Here is a 19,333-nt window from a genome sequence, read left to right as displayed (position 1 = left end):
CCTCACACAATGCGGCGTGGATCTATATTTTCTAAAGTATTTCTGTTTAATTTGGATCAGGAATCCCTCAACTGAAGCTAGCCAGCTAACTACCTACCAGCTATCAGTCAAGAAACCATTCCTAGCGGTCATCAGCTAACCTTTAGCTCGGCAAGCTCTCGCCAGTTTCAAACAACGTGACTCAAACCAGAGCATAACGGACCAATTTTTTCCCCCTCGCCATATCCCCAGATTCCTACCACAAACTCTGAACATTTATCTGGATTTTTGCAACTAGGTAACCGCAATCCCGGGTGAGTGGCCAGTGTCTCCATCCTGGAGCAAGCACCAATTAGCCTGAAGCTAGCCTGGCTAGGGCTCCTGGGCTACTACCGAAGCCCACTCCTGGACTACAATATCCGGTCCCCTTCTAATGCCGGTACGGTGCACGGAACCCCACCGATCCTCTACGACTGGAATACTGACATAATCTGCTCGAAGATTCCAACAGGCCGACATCCGCTGAAGGCCCATTCTGCTAACCGCGGCCTGCTAGCTACCTAGAACCCTACTAATCCACGCCTGGTCTATCGACATCACTTCACGAAGAGGCAAAAACAGACTTACCTCTATCGCAACGTCCCCCAAAGGCCCTTCTGCTAACTTGATAGCCCCGGCCGACTAACTGCAAGCTTGCTTACTAACCCGGTCTGCTAGCTTGCTTGCCCCGGTCTGCTAACTGCTAACACCGGCCTGCTAACTGTCTGAATCGCCGTGTCCCTAGCCAGCCCAACCACTCAAGGACCCATATGTTCACTTGGCTACACATGCCTCGCTCTAATATCAATATGCCTCGTCCATTAATATACAGGTTAGTGATTACGGTCTTATTTCACTGCAGAGCCTCTAGCCTTGCTCAAAATGCCTTAACCAACCATGTTGTTCCACCTCCTACATATGCAATGATATCACCGGGTTTAAACATCTCTAGAGACAATATCGCTCTCATCATTACTCATAGCCTAGGTTTACCTCCAATGTACTCACATCCTACCTTACCTTCGTCTGTACACTATGCCTTGAATCTATGCTATCGTTCCCAGAAACCTGCTTCTTTAACTCTGTTCCGAACCTGCTAGGCGGCCAGTTTGTATAGCCTTTAGCCATACCCTTATCCTACTTCTCCTCTGGTGATGTAGAGGTTCATCCAGGACCTGCAGTGCCTAGCTCATCTCCCACTCTCCAGGTGCTCTCATTTGTTGACTTCTGTAACCGTAAAAGCCTTGGTTTCATGCATGTTAACATTATAAGCCTACTCCCTAAGTTTGTTTTACTCACTGCTTTAGCACACTCTGCCAACCCGGATGTCTTAGCCGTGTCTGAATCCTGGCTTAGGAAAACCACCAAAACCCCTGAAATCTCCATCCCTAACTATAGCATTTTCCGCCAAGATAGAACTGCCAAAGGGGGCGGTGTTGCAATCTACTGCAAAGATAGCCTGCAGAGTACTGTCTTAATATCCAGGTCTGTACCCAAACAATTCGATCTTCAACTTCTAAAAATGCACCTTTCCAGAAACAAGTCTCTCACTGTTGCCGCTTGCTATAGACCACCCTCTGCCCCCAGCTGTGCCCTCAACACCATATGTGAACTGATTGTGCCCCCCCCCATCTATCTTCTGAGCTCGTGCTACTAGGTGACCTAAACTGGGACATGCTTAACACCCCTGCCATCCTACAATCTAAACTTGATGCCCTCAATCTCACACAAATGATCAATGAACCTACTAGGTACAACCCCAAATCCGTAAACACGGGCGCCCTCATAGATATCATCCTAACTAACTCCCCCTCCAAATACACCTCTGCTGTTTTCAATCAAGATCTCAGCGATCACTGCCTCATTGCCTGCATCCGTAATGGGTCTGCGACCAAACGATCACCCCTCATCACTGTCAAACGCTCCCTAAAACACTTCCGCGAGCAGGCCTTTCTAATCGACCTGGCCGGGGTATCCTGGAATGACATTGACCTCATCCCATCAGTAGAGGATGCCTGGTTATTCTTTAAAAGTACCTTCCTCACCATCTTAAATAAGCATGCCCTGTTCAAAAAGATGTAGAACTAGGAATAGATATAGTCCTTGGTTCACTCCAGACCAGTCTGCCCTTGACCAGCACAAACACATCCTGTGGCGTTCTGCATTAGCATCGAATAGCCCCCCGTGATATGCAACTTTTCAGGGAAGTTAGGAACAAATATACACAGGCAGTTAGGAGAGCTAAGGCCAGCTTTTTCAAACAGAAATGTGCATCCTGTAGCTCCAACTCAAAAAAGTTATGGGACACTGTAAAGTCCATGGAGAATAAGAGCACCTCCTCCCAGCTGCCCACTGCTCTGAGGCTAGGAAACACTTATCACCGATAAACCCACTATAATTGAGAATTTCAATAAGCATTTCTCTTCGCTGGCCATGCTTTCCACCTGGCTACCCCAACCCCAGTCAACTGCCCCGGGAACCCTCCAAAGCAACCGGGCAAAGCCCCCACCATTTCTCCTTCACCCAAATCCAGATAGCTGATGTTCTGAAAGAGCTGAAAAATCTGGAACCCTACAAATCAGCCGGGCTTGACAATCTGGACCCTCTTTCTAAAATCATCTGCCGAAATTGTTGCAACCCCTATTACTAGCCTGTTCAACCTCTTTCATATTGTCTGAGATTCCCAAAGATTGGAAAGCTGCTGCGGTCATCCCCCTCTTCAAAGGGGGTGACACTCTAGACCCAAACTGCTACTGACCAATATCTATCCTACCCTGTCTAAGGTATTTGAAAGCCAAGTTAAACAGATTACCAACCATTTCGAATCCCAGCGTACCTTCTCCGCTATGCAATCTGGTTTCAGAGCTGGTCATGGGTGCACCTCAGCCACGCTCAAGGTCCTAAATGACATCATAACCGCCATCAATAAGAGACATTACTGTGCAGCAGTATTCATCGACCTGGCCAAGGCTTTCGACTCTGTCAATCACCACATTTTTATTGGCAGACTCGACAGCCTTGGTCTCTCAAATGATTGCCTCGCCTGGTTTACCAACTACTTCTCTGATAGAGTTCAGTGTGTCAAATCGGAGGGCCTGTTGTCCGGACCTCTGGCAGTCTCTATGGGGGTGCCACAGGGTTAAATTCTCGGGCCGACTCTCTTCTCTGTATACATCAATGATGTTGCTCTTGCTACTGGTGATTCTCTGATCCACCTCTACGCAGACAACACCATTCTGTATACCTCTGGCACTTCTTTGGACACTGTGTTAACTAACCTCCAGACGAGCTTCAATGTAATACAACTCCCCTTCCGTGGCCTCCAACTGCTCTTAAATGCAAGTAAAACTAAATGCATGCTATTCAATCGATCACTGCCCACACCTGCCTACCCGTCCAGCATCACTACTCTGGACGGCTCTAACTTAGAATACGTGGACAATTACAAATACCTAGGTGTCTGGTTAGACTGTAAACTCTCCTTCCAGACTCAGAATAAGCATCTCCAATCCAAAATTAAATCTAGAATCGGCTTCCTATATCGCAACAAAGCCTCCTTCACTCATGCTGCCAAACATAGCCTCGTAAAACTGACCATCCTACCGATCCTAGACTTCGGCGATGTCATCAATAAAATAGCCTGTAACACCCTACTCAAGAAATTGGATCCAGTCTATCCAGCCGTTTTGTCACCAAAGCCCCATACGCTCTCGTTGGTTGGCCGTCGCGTCATACTCGTCACCAACCCACTGGCTACATGTTATCTACAAGTCTCTGCTAGGTAAAGCCCAGCCTTATCTCAGCTCACTGGTCACCATAGCAGCACCCACTCGTAGCACACGCTCCAGCAGGTATATCTCACTGGTCACCCCCAAAGCCAATTCCTCCTTTGGTCGCCTTTCCTTCCAGTTCTCTGCTGCTAATGACTGGAACTAACTGCAAAAATCGCAGTTATTGACTATGTTTTGTTTATTCCATGTGTAACTCTGTTGTTCTGTGTCAAATTGCTATGCTTTATCTTGGCCAGGTCGCAGTTGCAAATGAGAACTTGTTCTCAACTAGCCTACCTGGCTAAATAAAGGTGAAATAAAATAGTATAAAAGTCAACCTATTTTATAAATGTGCGAGAAATAAATATTCCAAACATAGTCTGGGTCGGTTGTGGGATGCGATAGATCCCAAATTAAATAATAAGCAAAAAAAAAGGAAGGTCCTCTCACTCTCAACTGAGCATTGTCGGAACTAGAAGCACAAGCATTTCGCTACACTTGCATTAACATCTGCTAACCATGTGTATATGACAAATCAATTTGATTTGATATTTTCAGCAAACTTAACATGTTATATCTTATGTTCATACAAATATTTGCACAACTGAGAAATAAACTGGACAAGTTCCACAGACATGTGACGAACAGAAATGGAATAATGTGTCCCTGAACAAAGGTAAAAGTAACAGTCAGTATCTGGTGTGGCCACCAGCAGCATTAAATGCTGCAGTGCATCTACTCCTCATAGACTGCACCGGATTTGCCAGTTCTTGCTGTGAGATGTTACCCCACTCTTCCACCAAGGCACCTGCAAGTTCCCAGGCATTTCTGGGGGGAATGGACCTAGCCCTCACCCTCCGATCCAACAGGTCCTAGACGGATTGAGATCCGGGCTCTTCGCTAGCCATGGCAGAACACTGACATTCCCGTCTTGAAGGAAATCACACACAGAACAAGCAGTATGGCTGGTGGCATTGTCATGCTGGAGGGTCATGTCAGGATGAGCCCGCAGGAAAGGTACCACATGAGGGAGGAGGAGGTCTTCCCTGTAACGCACAGCATTGAGATTGCCTGCAATGACAACAAGCTCAGTCCGATGATGCTGTGACACCGTCCCAGACCATGACGGACCCTCCATCTCCAAATCGATCCTGCTCCAGAGTACAGGCTTCTGTGTAACGCTCATTCATTCGACGATAAACGAAAATCCAACCATCATCCCTGGTGAGACAAAACCACAACTCGTCAGTGATGATCACTTTTTGCCAGTCCTGTCTGATCTAGCGACAGTAGGTTTGTGCAACTGTGATGTCTGGTGAGGACCTGCCTTACAACAGGCCCTCAGTCCAGCCTCTCTCAGCCTATTGCAGACAGTCTGAGCACTGATGGAGGAATTATGGTTTCCTGGTGTAACTTGGGCAGTTGTTGTGCCATCCTGTACCTGTCCCGCAGGTGTGATGTTCGGATGTACCAATCCTGTGCAGGTGTTGTTACAAGTGGTCTGCCACTGCGAAGACGATCAGCGGTCCGTCCTGTAGCTTCTGTCTTAGGCATCTCACAGTACAGACATCGCAATTGATTGCCCTGGCCATATGTGCAGTCCTCATGCCTCCTTGCAGCATGCCTACGGCACGTTCACGCAGATGAGCAGGGACCCTGGGCATCTTTCTTTTAGTGTTTTTCAGAGTCAGTAGAAAGGCCTCTTTAGTGTCCTAAGTTTTCATAACCATGACCGTAAGCTGTTAGTGTCTTAATGACCGTTCCACAGGTGCATGTTCATTAATTGTTTATGGTTCACTGAACAAGCACAGGAAACAGTGTTTAAACCCTTTACAATGAAGAACTGTGAAGTTATTTGGATTTTTACAAATTATCTTTGAAAGGCAGGGTCCTGAAAAAGGGACGTTTCTTTTTTTGCTGAGTTTATATGTGACATTTTGTTTTGATTTAGAATGGACCATTATCATGCACCTGTCTCAGAACAGGAGCAGTGGGAGAAAATACATGTCATCTATGCACTTAAATAGTTCATTTTCATGCCAGCCAGGTTGGCTCCTGTTGTAAAGAGAAGCAATGTGCTTAATATTAGGAAAGTTGAGAAGTAAATAGTAGGCCTAGCCTATAGAAAGCTGATGGGATCCTCTTCTTTTTATAGTGGAGGCCATTACTCTGTTTTCTTGCCAATTGCATAGCCTATAGAAATGTTGCGCAACCTAAGCCCATGGACTCTCAATTTAGTGTTTTATTTGATATTTGATTACATTTGCATTGATGTCAGAGTGATTAGAGGGACAATAGAGTGCTGAGTACCAGGCAGTTAGCAAGTTTGGTAGGCTACTAATGACCATCAGCAGCATCAGAGCTTGGAGAAGCCTAATTACCTTGACTAAACGGTCAGGTGGAATTTGACTGCCTTCATGACTCGTGACTGCCGGTGTGGTGGTCATACGGTCACCGCAAAAGCCCTACTCATGATACTTTATGATTATGTAGTCTACCTCTTTGGAGATCTCCAGGTGTTTCTCAGCAAAGTGCATGGCCTGGTCATGGTTCCCCAGGGCTGTGTGAGCGTTTCCTAAACTCCAGCACGCCCGGCCCTCACCAATCCTGTCGTTGAGGTCCTGTGCGATGATGAGGTGTTTGAGGTGGTAGTCTATAGCCCTATCGTAGTCCTGGAGCAATGTGTAGGTGTTTCCCAGACTGTAACAGGCCTGAGCCTCTACAGCCCGGTCCTTCAGCAGTCTGGCCAGCTGCAGAGTCCTCCTGACAACCACAACAGATCACTGGCTCTCATTCATAGTGACACACACCTCAAAAGCTACTCTATTGCTGAAATTAAGTTTAGTATATGAATGCACACATGCAGACACACACACACACAAACTAATCTGTTTTCTGTCTCTCTTGACATTGTGTGTCCTTTGAGGCATGGCTGCTGCCATCGCTCTCCTGAAACCCTACTGCGTTCTAACAGTGTTACACCCTCCAGACTGAAAGAAGTGTTGTTTTCTCAAGGGGAGTGAACTTCATTAAGAGAAGGTGAATGGCTGGGCTGGGCGTTTGGCTCACTTGTAATGCTCAGCTGCCATTTCAAATTCCCCCAGAAAGATATAGGCGTTCCCCAGGTTGCAGTAGGCCCTTCTCTCTGCCGAGCGGTCGCCAAACTCCTTGGCAATCTGGAGGCGCTGGGAAAGAAATGGACGAACACACAGACACATTACAACACTTTGGTCTCGGTACAGCCAGCGACTCTAGTCTTCCATTGTGTCATATGTTTACCTCCAGTCTTTCTGGATTGAAATGAGCCATACAGGACATAATGAACTGCAGAGCACCATTGAAAACAGAAATATATCTGACAAAAGACTAATGGCTGGACTTAATCAAAACTGCCTTAGTAATGTTTCTGGAGTTCCTTTGTGTACAAACTACTGCTCATCTTCCAGTGAAAAGAGTGACTGGTATTTCTACTACAGTACGTAAAACCACTCTATTCTGTTTGGCCATAGGGTAAAAGTGTGTGTTTTATATGCTACAGCAGTACAGCTTTGATTGAATCCAGCACTTAATGATAGGTTATAAACTTTGATCAGATTGTAATTACCTGTTCATGTGAGGCCACTGCATTCTGGAAGTCTCCTAATAGGTAGTGTGTGTTGCCAAGGTTACCGTATGTTCGGCCCTGGGCGGCACAATCTCCAAGCTCCTTCACTATGGATAAGTTTGCTCTGACAACACAGACAAATAGTTGAAAATAAACATTGTTTAAAATACAGTACCATTCAAAAGTTGACACACCAACTCATTCAAGGGTTTTTCTTTATTTTGACTATTTTCTACATCGTAAAATAGTGATAGCATACCTGTCAATTGAAATGTGTGTATAATATATATGACAATATGCCCTTTACTTCTACTCTACAGTACTAGACTTAAGGCACATGAACACACTCATAGTATTCCGCTGCTTTCCTAAGTGCAGTCATGACCTCCTCAGGGAACTCTCCAGGCTCCGCTCCGCTCCAACAGATGGTCTTGCCTTTGGCATGATACACGTTCCCAAAGTTATACAGCGCCCTCGCCTGCCCCACCTAACAAAGTGACAGAAGAATAGAGGCAATGTCAATTCCAAAACCGTTTTAAAAAAAGTAAAAGGTTGAATTTAAACACTGGGAAAAAACGCAAATGAATTCATTTTACCTTGTCGTGCAGGTCCACGGCGATGTCTAAGTGCCTCTGACAGCAGACCAAAGCCTCATCAAACCTACCCAACACCTTTAGCGTGTTGCCTAGGTTACCACTGGCTTTCGCCTCTCCCTGCTGATCCCTGATGGTCCTGAGAATGGGATAGTAAAATGTCATCATGGGAAGGAAAAGTTCATCTACTGTTCTGCCTTATTATTATTATTATTCGACCATGCTGGTCATTTATGAACATTTGAACATCTTGGCCATGTTCTGTTATAATCTCCACCCGGCACAGCCAGAAGAGGACTGGCCACCCCACATATGCTCTCTCTAATTCTTTTTTTCTTTCTCTCTCTCGGAGGACCTGAGCCCTAGGACCATGCCCCAGGACTACCTGACATAATGACTCCTTGCTGTCCCCAGTCCACCTGACCGTGCTGCTGCTCCAGTTTCAACTGTTCTGCCTTATTATTATTCGACCGTGCTGGTCATTTATGAACATTTGAACATCTTGGCCATGTTCTGTTATAATCTCCACCCCACATAGCCTGGTTCCTCTCTAGGTTTCTTCCTAGGTTTTGGCCTTTCTAGGGAGTTTTTCCTAGCCACTGTGCTTCTACACCTGCATTGCTTGCTGTTTGGGGTTTTAGGCTGGGTTTCTGTACAGCACTTTGAGATATCAGCTGATGTACGAAGGGCTATATAAATAAATTTGATTTGATTTGATTTAAATTGCAAAATGCTTACTTCCAAACAGCGGAATTGTGGCGAGGTCATGCTGATAAGAGGGAACAATGACCTGGTCCTACTCCGAGAAGCTTTATTAATACGGCCCTGGTGACAGGGCGTATTCTTTCCTGCCTGGTGACAGGGCGTATTCTTTCCTGCCTGGTGACAGGGCGTATTCTTTCCTGCCTGGTGACAGGGCGTATTCTTTCCTGCCTGGTGACAGGGCGTATTCTTTCCTGCCTGGTGACAGGGCGTATTCTTTCCTGCCTGGTGACAGGGGTGTTCCTACCTGGTCAAGGTGAGGTCATGATGGTGGAACTCCAAGGCCTTGCTGTAATCATGCAGGTGGAAGTAGGCGTTGCCCAGCTGGCTATAGATGGCACTCAGCACCTGCAGGTCCTCAGTTCCAACCTGGATGGCCGCCTCGAAGAAGGACACCCCTGCGCTGTAGTCGTCCACCTTACAGAGCCGCTCCCCCTCCAGGGCCAGCTCCAGACAAGACGCCTCCATCCTACAGAGGGCAGCAGAAACGGTTTAGGTAGAAGATAGGATTAGAGGTCCACGGAGCTGGTGGAGTTCAGTAGGCACAGACGGGAGAAAATATTGTCTGGTACAAAACCCAAGTTTATTGAGCCCAAACGTCCCAAAGTGGCCACAGTTCAAATGAACCAGAAACCAAAGCCCCCCATTAACCTAAGTGTTCAGGTTCTAGAAGCAGAAAAAAAACATATGACTAGCATCCCTCTCACTCTCCATCAGACTGGAGTTTGTTTGGCTACTTCCTCCTTAGTCCGGAGGACAATAGCCTTGGTTTATCAGGGTTTGTCTGTTATGGTTAGGGCTGACTTCCTCTCTACGTGGTCCCTATAGTACAATATGCAGCAATCTGTCAGACAGCTCCACTGAGGACTGGGCTATTCAGTGGGCTCAATGTTTACAGAACATTCAGACAGAAGTGTATTGTCTACAGGCATGGTTCTCTCCTGTGTAGAATAGGGATTGAGCAAGACATTGGATCTGCAACGCTCATGGTGCTGTAACATTCTGGGTGTTTTGGTCACTTTAACCCCAGACAGGGTCAGAGAGGAGCATCCACAGAGGCAGGTGGATTAACAGATTAGGAGCAGATTAGTGATATTCATGCAGCCTGGCTTCAATTGTTACACAGTCTCTTTACCATCTTGTGTGTTCTACTGCAAAAGCGCCCATCACTTTGTTAGAAGAGACGAACTGTATTCATGCATGTTTTTTACTTCCAGTTTTCACTCTTGTATCAGGTGCTCCCCACCCACCCAGTGTTCTGTTTAGAAAGCTCTCACAGAATACTGACTGACATTACACCTGACCAACTAAAACACATTTTATACATTATGAAACTTTATAGATAAAGGGTTATAACATTGATACTGAAGGGAAAACATCTATAGTTTTGTTTTTATTTACTGTATTTAAATCAAATGTGTTTTACTGTTTACTGACTGAACAATGTTACAATGAGCCGGTGTCGGTCTTGCAGATAAAATAACAAATGATTGTACTGTACAGTGACAGATACTGGATTTAACTTCATTTGGTTATTTGAACCACACACACACTACAACCATACCTGGGTTTCTTTCTCCTACAACAGCACATGGTACATCCGAGTGGCATCTAACGAGGCTTCCACTGGGTTTAATGATGATTCCTGTGCAACGGTCGAGAGCTAAACACATTCCGGACCAGTGCTGAGGTAGCCTACGCTCTTCAATATCTCACTGAGATTATTTTACCAAAACATTGAGAAGATCTCCTTCCATTCCCACAAGTCACCAACGACCATATGTTTTGCATACCACACACTACGGTTGCAATAAAGTAGGCTAACCCCAAGGATAAAAGGGGAAAATATACTGTCAGCGTTACTACATGAGGTAATCTACTTGTCTCTCTCTGGCCTTGTCACCTGGCTGGATTTACTACAGTGGGTCCTACAGTGATTATACAGGCCCCGTGTACAAAGCTGCTGGGCAGCATCAGAGAGCTTTATTAAAGGTCTCTGTCTGAGATTCAGCTGGCTAGGAGGTAAAACTGGGGGGAAAAATGGATATAGCGATAAAAATCCATATAGCGATCATTTGCTTGAATTGATGCGATAACCATAAATAGAACGATACGTTTATAACAAATATTTCCTTTAAAACTACTTCTGGTTTTATGGTTGTAGCCATCAATTGTCCCATTAACAATCACCCATATATTCATTTCACACTTCTCTAGTATAGGCTACTTATTATAATGAACAATATCAGCAAAATGCCTGCGATAAGTGCTCAGTACGGTCGTTATCGATAATTTTCAGATTATCGTGCCAGCTCTACTAGGAGGTTTAAGTTATTCAATTAAAACGTACAGGGTTTGACTAGGAGTTAGGCCTACCTTCAACACTAACATTGAAGCGTTTGAGAACATATGCCATAATTGTCACCTCCGCGTTAATGCTCAAATGCATTTTAAATGGTTGACCAGGAAAATGCCTATAAATCCTAAGCGGAGATGAACATGGTTGAACATACAACCATGGTGCCTTCTACCACTCCTTTCAAAATAAGTTGAATCATCTCATTTGGAAATTTGAAATACAAAGCAAATAATCAATGTTTCAGAGGCTTGTTAAATATTGATTGAGAAGCCTGGAGCAGTTTTTGCTGTTTTTTCCCCCCAGGTCACACCTGGCGGTGCTCTTTACTTTGGGCCAGGTGCTGGGTGACACCTATGAAAGTCAGTGACCTGCCAGCCTGCCATAAACATAGGAACAGGAACCACTCAACTAGTTAGTCTACAGTCCAACCATCCCTCAACTCCACTTACATGGAACTTCCTCTCACAACTCCACTTAAAATGGAAGAAGAGGGAAATGTAGCCTACCAATTGACACCTGAAAGCTCAGGAAAATCTGATCTCATCCCATGCAACAGACTTTTGAGACATCAGGATGAAATCTAGACTACATAGTTTACTGTGTCAAATCCTACAATGATCATTGCTGTTAAAAAAAAAATGAGGGTATTGTATGAGGGTATTGCCTACCTGTATCGGACACGATAGGACTGGTCCTCATCTTGAATGCTAACCAGAGAGCCAACGGAATCCATTTAAGAGCATAAGTGGGACGATCCCAGTTAATCCAAAAAATTGTGATAATGAAAAAAACATCTGATGGACCTAGGAGAAGTGATCTGAACCTTCTCAAGAGTTGTTGGAAAATCCTAATATTTCCATTTTTGGTAAGGTTGTTTGTCCTTCAAAATGTTAGTCTGTCTAGAGACATTACCACAGCCCCAGACAGAGATCCTCAGACAGAGTTCCCCATCAGTCCAGGAGGCTGCATTTCTCCTAGTGTTTGAGTTTGGCTTGCCTTGTCAGTGCCACCACAGCTCTCCTCAGCAGTCTTCTGTGAAGAGAACACAAGATGCTGTGTGTGAAGCTTCATTCTGGCCACGCGACAACATGGCAACACCCACTAAACAGCGTGCACACGCAGGGCAGGACAGGAGTGGATATGTTCACCCCTCACCACACACAAGCTGTCAATCAATGACTCAATCATCAGTGCTCAGGGTCTACCTAAGAGGGAGGATACAGCTAGCCTAGGCAAGCAGACAAACAGGAGAGGATTTTTCCCAATCACCACAGATACATGTAATATACTGTATGCAAATTATTGGTAGGCAAAAGAGAACATGTTTCCACCACAGAAATTATTATTGCAAATGGATTAAACTTGTATTACTTAGCAAGAAGTAGGTAAAGTAGCCTGGCTGACGAAAAAAGTTTGAAAAAAGACCTGCACAGTTACGACTGTGTGGAAAATCCATTGTTAGTACAGTGATAAGAAAGCCTAGTAGTCGTAGATAAGGAACGCCACCAGTGCAAGACCAAACGCTGCCTCCTTCCCACATGATAAAAGTAGTGCATCTGGAAAGAGGTGGCCGTTTTAGTAGTGAGGCCTAATTAACAGGTTATTCCTGAAACCAAATTAGACTACCAGCTAAGTGTCAAGAGCACAATTATTACAAATATAAAAAACAGTAAGCGGTATTCAAATGTATGCTGCAGGTGCATATTGATATTCATTGGTGGAAAATAGAAAGAGGCATATTCTGATAGTAGGTAGTATCGCAACAGCCTGTAACTAAATGACATTCACAAAGATTATTCAAAGACTTGTTGTTGTGAATCATCACTTTTCTAATCCAGGAGTAATCTACTTTCAACCTGGGGATGGTTCACCACAGACCTCTTTGTCGAGCTGCTTGTTACGTTGTGAATACAGCATGATACCATACCCTTTGTTGGTATAATTGATCTCTTTCAGGCAGAGTGTACACCTGGCAGCCCTTTTTATCCACTGTATTGAAAGTGAGAAAGAGGGAAAGTGTGTGGTGTTCCTTTCACCTCTAGTGGCTTCCAGCTGAACCCTTGTATATAGTCTTAACATTCGGTATACTCCTTGTCCTAAGGGTAAAATAATGACCCGCCTTCACTAAACCCCTAAAATAAAGCAGCTTAATTTTAAACCCAAAATCTATTTTGCATGAGGAAACAACCTGTCATTCAAACTTTGAATATCTTGGTTTTCCCTCTTCACAATGCAGAAAGACTGCATTTAATCAGTGGACACTAGTTATTACAACACACCTGTCAATTGTTTTCCTTACTAAAGTAGAGGATTATTATTTCTAAAAGGTACTGCATAGGTGTAAAAAAAAATGTTTTGCAAGAGATAGCACTTGTATAGGCTAAGAAAGTAGCAGAAATGTGCAGAGTAGTTTTGAATGCATTTTATTGAAGGGAAACAACCATTTTTTGGCAACATAGTGATATATTCTTAGACTGTACAATGAGGAATTCAACTACAAAATACTAGTCTTCTCACATTTTTTTAACCATAGCCCCCACCCACAAAGTGTATAAACAAATAAGAAACTAAACCAAAATGTGAAATACATCAATCAATCAACTCTAATTAGTATGCAAGTGTGTGTGCATGGACTTTGCAGATGTATTTCTCACATGTGCAGCACATAGTATGTGTTTTCCAGTCCTTCTTTGGGAGGCAGAATTGGCATCTCCTCCTCTTGTCTGCCCCAGCTGCAGCCTCAGATGGCTCAGGGCAAGATTCCGCCCCCTGAACAGCTTTCACAAGCGTTGCAAAGGCTGCTGTGCGGGGGAGGAGCTCCCTTCTTTGAATGTGTGGGGTTACAAGTGCCTTTCCCAGCTGCTCCAGGAACACCCTCCTCTTGTTCCGCTTATCGGGCATCCAGGTAGGGTTGTTCCATATCACGAAGGCATTGTATAAGGACACTTCAATTATGTTATGGAAGATGACCAGGGGCCAGTCATCATGCAGCTGTAAGTTCCAATCACCTTCTCCAGGTTGACCACGCCTCCTTTGTTGTGGCTGTAGTCCAGGATGATGGCTGGCTTCCTGTCCTCACGATCACTGATCTCAGCCATTTTGTGCAGTGTGCTCAGGAGGACAACATTCTTGTTCCTCTTTGGGAGGTAAGAAACTAGAGTGGTGGTGGGGGTGAAGGCAAACTTTGATGAGAAGGCCTCCCCCTTGTTGCGAGGAGTGCAGGGGGGAGCTCAGGCTTGTTCTTTCTAACTGTGCCAACCATGGCACATGGTTCAGGAGCTGCTGGCTGAGTTAAATCAGTAGAACACAATCTCAATTTCTCATTATAACTGCCGGGTCAAAAATTAATTTGTACGCTGGTGGTGTACAGCTTTCATGGAAATATGAAAAAGGAGATGTTTAACTTTTTCTAAATGCTGAGGTCACTCTAGGAAGTCCTTAAGTTTCAAGTTGGAAAAATATAATTTAGGCGGTTCTCTGCTGTTAAACATTGTGGCGGGTCATTTTTTACCCTTAAGACAAGGGTTAAGCCAGCTACAGCTACACTTGAGCCCTGAATCCACTTGTTTAACAAGCAATGCCACGTTTTGAAAATTAACCACATTCTGTTGAAGGAAAATATTACTTCACAGATACTCTAGTTAGTTTGTTAACATTTCACACAGATTGCCAGGATCCAGTAAGCAACTAACGTGTTATAACTTGAGGAACGGCAAGGAGGCAGTTAATACTATAGCGAATGGTTAGGTTACTAATGTTAGCTCATCTGATGTTGTAACGTTAGCTAGCTAACATTAGCTGTCTGACCATATTAGCCAGCTAATTTTCACACCATAAACTCAATTATTTGATCAGTTAAGTTGAATATTGTTGCACAACATTTCTCTGGCTAGCTAACGGAGAATTTGACACCCAACTACTGTAGCAAGATACTTAACAATGCTAACAATACTTGTTCCACCACACTTTCTCCCTCACCTCAAACTTTCCAAAATGCCAGTTGTTTTTCGGTTACAGCTCATTAAGTACGCTTCATCAACTTCTCACCCCCGTCTCCGTGGTCAGGCTTTTAACCTACCTCTTCGTTATTGTCCAGGGGATGCGCTGCTGTAGCTGGTAAACTTCCATTCCACTCTCCGCTCTTTCAGCGGGTGCAGATGCTGAAACTAACACATTGGTGTCTTCTCTCTTCAGGCGCGTGCTGCATTCTGTTATGTGACAGATTGGCTGAGCCTTGGATACAGCCAGTATTGCTCCAAACACACATCACTCGTCCGCATACAGCCAGTAGTGATCCAAAGCCCCCCCCCCCTCACTTTTCTCATTGGATCTACACGAATCACACAGGTCACCTATTTTGGATTAAAAAGGGCGAACTTCGCCGAAAGTAGACTAGTTTCATTAGAGGTCGACCGATTAATTAGGGCCGATTTCAAGTTTCATAACAATCAGAATTTTTGGACGCCGATTACATTGCAATCCACGAGGAGACTGCGTGGCAGGCTGAACACCTGTTACGTGAGTGCAGCAAGGAGCCAAGGTAAGTTGCTAGCTAGCATTAAACTTATCTTATAAAAAACTATCTTAACATAATCACTAGTTAACTACACATGGTTGATGATATTACTAGTTTAACTAGCTTGTCCTGTGTAGCATATAATCAATGCGGTGCCTGTTAAATTTATCATCAAATCACAGCCTACTTCGCCAAACGGGTGATGATTTAACAAAAGCGCATTCGCGCCAGGGTATATGCAGCAGTTTGGGCCACCTGGCTCGTTACAAACTGTTTGAAGACCATTTCTTCCTAACAAAGACCATAATTAATTTGCCAGAATTTTACATAATTATGACATAACATTGAAGGTTGCGCAATGTAACAGCATTATTTAGACTTAGGGGCTGCCATCCGTACGATAAAATACGGAATGGTTCCGTATTTCACTGAAAGAATAAACATTTAGTTTTCGAAATGATCGTTTCCAGGATTTGACCATATAAATGGACAAAGGCTCGTATTTGTGTGTTTATTATTCTTATAATTAAGTCTATGATTCGATATTTGATAGAGCAGTCTGACTGAGCGGTGGTAGGCAGCAGCAGGCTCGTAAGCATTCATTCAAACAGCACTTTACTGAGTTTGCCAGCAGCTCTTCGCAATGCTTGAAGCACAGCGCTGTTTATGACTTGAAGCCTATCAACTCCCGAGATTAGACTGGCAATACTACAGTGCCTATAAGAACATCCAATAGTCAAAGATATATGAAATACAATTGGTATAGGGAGAAATAGTCCTATAATAAATACAACCTAAAACTTCTTAACTGGGAATATTGAAGACTCATGTTAAAAGGAACCACCAGCTTTCATATGTTCTCATGTTCTGAGCAAGGAACTTAAACGTTAGCTTTTTTACATGGCACATATTGCACTTTTACTTTCTTCTCCAACACTTTGTTTTTGCATTATTTAAAACAAATTGAACACGTTTCATTATTTATTTGAGGCTAAATTGATTTGATTTGATTGATGTATTATATTAAGTTAAAATAAGTGTTCATTCAGTACTGTTGTAATTGTCATTATTACAAATAAATAAAATAAAAAATAAAAATCGTCCGATTAATCGGTACCGGCTTTTTTGGTCCTCCAATAATCGGTATCGGCGTTGAAAAATCATAAATCGGTCGACCTCTAGAGGAAACCGGTACAAAAGTATCTATATCCACAGTAAAACAAGTCCTATATCGACATAACCTGAAAGGCTGCTCAGCAAGGAAGAAGCCACTGCTCCAAAACCTCCATAAAAAAGAGACTACGGTTTGCAACTGCACACGGGGACAAAGATTGTACTTATTGGAGAAATGTCCTCTGGTCTGATTAAACAAAAATATAACTATTTGGCCATAATGACCATCATTATGTTTGGAGGAAAAAGGGGGAGGCTTGCAAGCCAAAGAACACCATCCCAACCGTGAAGCTCGGGGGTGGCAGCATCATTGTTGTGGGTGTGCTTTGCTGCCGGAGGGACTGGTGCACTTCACAAAAATAGATGGCATCATGAGGAGGTAAAATGATGTGGATATATTTAAGCAACATCTCAAGACATCAGTCAGGAAGCTTGGTTGCAAATGAGTCTTCCAAATGGACAATGACCCCAAGCATATTTCCAAAGTTGTGGCAAAATGGCTTAAGGACAACAAAGTCAAGGTATTGGAGTAGCCATCACAAAGCCCTGGCCTCAATCCTATAGAATATTTGTGGGCAGAACTGAAAAAGCGTGTGCGAGCAAGGAGGCCTACAGACCTGACTCAGTTACACCAGCTCTGTCAAGAGGAATTGGCCACAATTCACCCAACTTATTGTGGGAAGCTTGTGGAAGGCTACCCGGAACGTTTGACCCAAGTTACACAATTTAAAGGCAATGCTACAAAATACTAATTGCGTGTATGCAAACTTCTGACCCACTGGGAATGTGATGAAAGAAATAAAAGCTGAAATCATTCTCTACTATTATTCTGACATTTCACATTCTTAAAATAAAGTGGTGATCCTAACTGACCTAAGACAGGGAATTTGTACTAGGATTAAATGTCAGGAATTGTGAAAAACTGAGTTAAATGTATTTGGCCAAGGTGTATGTAAACTGCCGACTTCAACTGTATGTGTCTGAGCCGGTGACAAAGCTGTCTGTGTGCAACTATGACGTAGTGGTTAATAGGACAAGTGATGTAAGACTACAGTGCAGCTGTGGCAACAAAAGCAGTCATTTGAAAGAATAGCTGGACAGGAGCCTGGCTCCCACATCACACACAGAACTGTTATCATTAGCTCATCTTTAATGTACTCACAGGGTGGTCTACTCACTCTGTTTCCACAGCCTCTCATTAACCAGTCCACATCCTCTCAATAATCAAGCAAACCCGGAAACACCAAAGGATAATAATGCATGAGAGCAGTAATGCAGCCAGCAAATCACCATCAAAACAGAGGGGACAGATATAGAAAGAGGCACCCCTCACCTGAAATTATTCAGTGTGGGGATTGGCTAGCTAGCGGGGATTGGGACTCTGATAAACCCGGATTTTTTTTTATAGATTACTATCAATAGTTGAATGTCCTTCTAGTGTTCTTTCACATTTTGTTGCCTAGTTCCCTTATTCATTTCCCAGAAGAGATTAAGTCATACCATGATTTCCCAGAAAAATACACTGGAACTTGTGTAGGAAAAAAAATACAATTTAACACAGCAATTTTACAGTAGCAAGCTAACTAAGTAAAGAACTGTAGATATTGTGCACACACGAGACATAGCTATAGGCCAAAAACATACTGTATTTGATGATCAAATCATATTTATTTTGACGAGTATAGCTAAGGCGTTCCCCAAATAGTGAAGTGAGAGACTTGATCAGCCAATCAACTGAGAAAAATAACTAAGTAGCCAACAAGCCAGTTCTAACAAACGTGCAAGCTACAACCACAACCATATAGCTATTTATTTAGCTTATTGCTAGAGGGCTACGCTATGGGTACAGACCCAGAGAACCTTTGCAACCTGTAACCGTAGCTAACATTAGCTCAACTGGCTAACGTTAGCTAGTCCACTTACGTTAGGCGGTCCAGTTCGAACAATGCGTTTTTACTCCCCGTTTCGATACTTCGACTCGGACGGTAAATACAATTTCACTTTTATTCTACAACTTTATAATAAACCTTTATATTTATTGCCATATGTGCTTATAAATTCGCCAATTCGCCAATTCGCTAACATAACTAGCAATAAACTTTTGTGAAACTTCGATGAGTCAGCTCTGTTTTGTTAGTCCAGTAGCCAATCAGCGGAACAGGTTCAAAGATAGCCACGCCCATTATACCCGTCTGTGGACCAATGACATTTCATTAATGAATTTTAACTGTAGGATGAGAGAGTAAATCACGTTATCCTCGTGCAGTTTCAAGGTGTCAAGTGTGTCAGCAAAATATGCAATAATCAGAAGAGTAAAACAAAGTCATTCTCGACTATAATGGCATTTACTAATGCAAACATCTCAGTTTGGGGGGTTGAAAACTAGTAAGTAAACGGACTGCCTGAAAAAGTAGGAGCCTGTCTAAGTTGCACTGCCACTGTTGCAGAACGTTAGGCAGTAGCTAGCTGTTAATAAAATGTAGATAGCCTGTCAGTTTGCTTGCAGCTAAGTTAGTATTGTTTGCATAAATTGAGAAG

At 43.6% G+C, this 19,333-nt stretch overlaps 1 protein-coding gene across 3 annotated transcripts in view; it reads right to left on the bottom strand.

Annotated features, from left to right (window-relative positions):
- Positions 1-18,921, bottom strand: part of LOC112260866 (G-protein-signaling modulator 2) — a 30,422-nt gene extending 11,501 nt beyond the window's left edge. Inside the window, exons 1-9 of one of the 3 annotated variants that reach the window (XM_024436230.2) lie at positions 18,719-18,921; positions 15,185-15,314; positions 11,775-12,138; positions 8,995-9,216; positions 7,989-8,124; positions 7,740-7,879; positions 7,393-7,516; positions 6,858-6,973; positions 6,287-6,551 (exon numbers count right to left, since the gene is read on the bottom strand). In XM_024436230.2, the coding sequence (XP_024291998.1) occupies positions 6,287-6,551; positions 6,858-6,973; positions 7,393-7,516; positions 7,740-7,879; positions 7,989-8,124; positions 8,995-9,216; positions 11,775-11,839 (1,068 nt within the window). In that variant the 5' untranslated portion in view covers positions 11,840-12,138; positions 15,185-15,314; positions 18,719-18,921. The remainder of the gene's footprint in view (positions 1-6,286; positions 6,552-6,857; positions 6,974-7,392; positions 7,517-7,739; positions 7,880-7,988; positions 8,125-8,994; positions 9,217-11,774; positions 12,139-15,184; positions 15,315-18,718) is intronic. The other 2 variants (XM_024436229.2, XM_024436232.2) reach the window with 2 other exon arrangements.
- Between the last annotated feature and the right edge of the window lie 412 nt (positions 18,922-19,333).

The sequence above is a fragment of the Oncorhynchus tshawytscha genome, linkage group LG10 (assembly GCF_018296145.1).
Source record: "Oncorhynchus tshawytscha isolate Ot180627B linkage group LG10, Otsh_v2.0, whole genome shotgun sequence".
Lineage (NCBI taxonomy): Eukaryota > Metazoa > Chordata > Actinopteri > Salmoniformes > Salmonidae > Oncorhynchus > Oncorhynchus tshawytscha.
The sequence above is the reverse complement of the archived record's forward strand: the minus strand, read 5'-3'. Positions and strand labels throughout refer to the sequence as shown.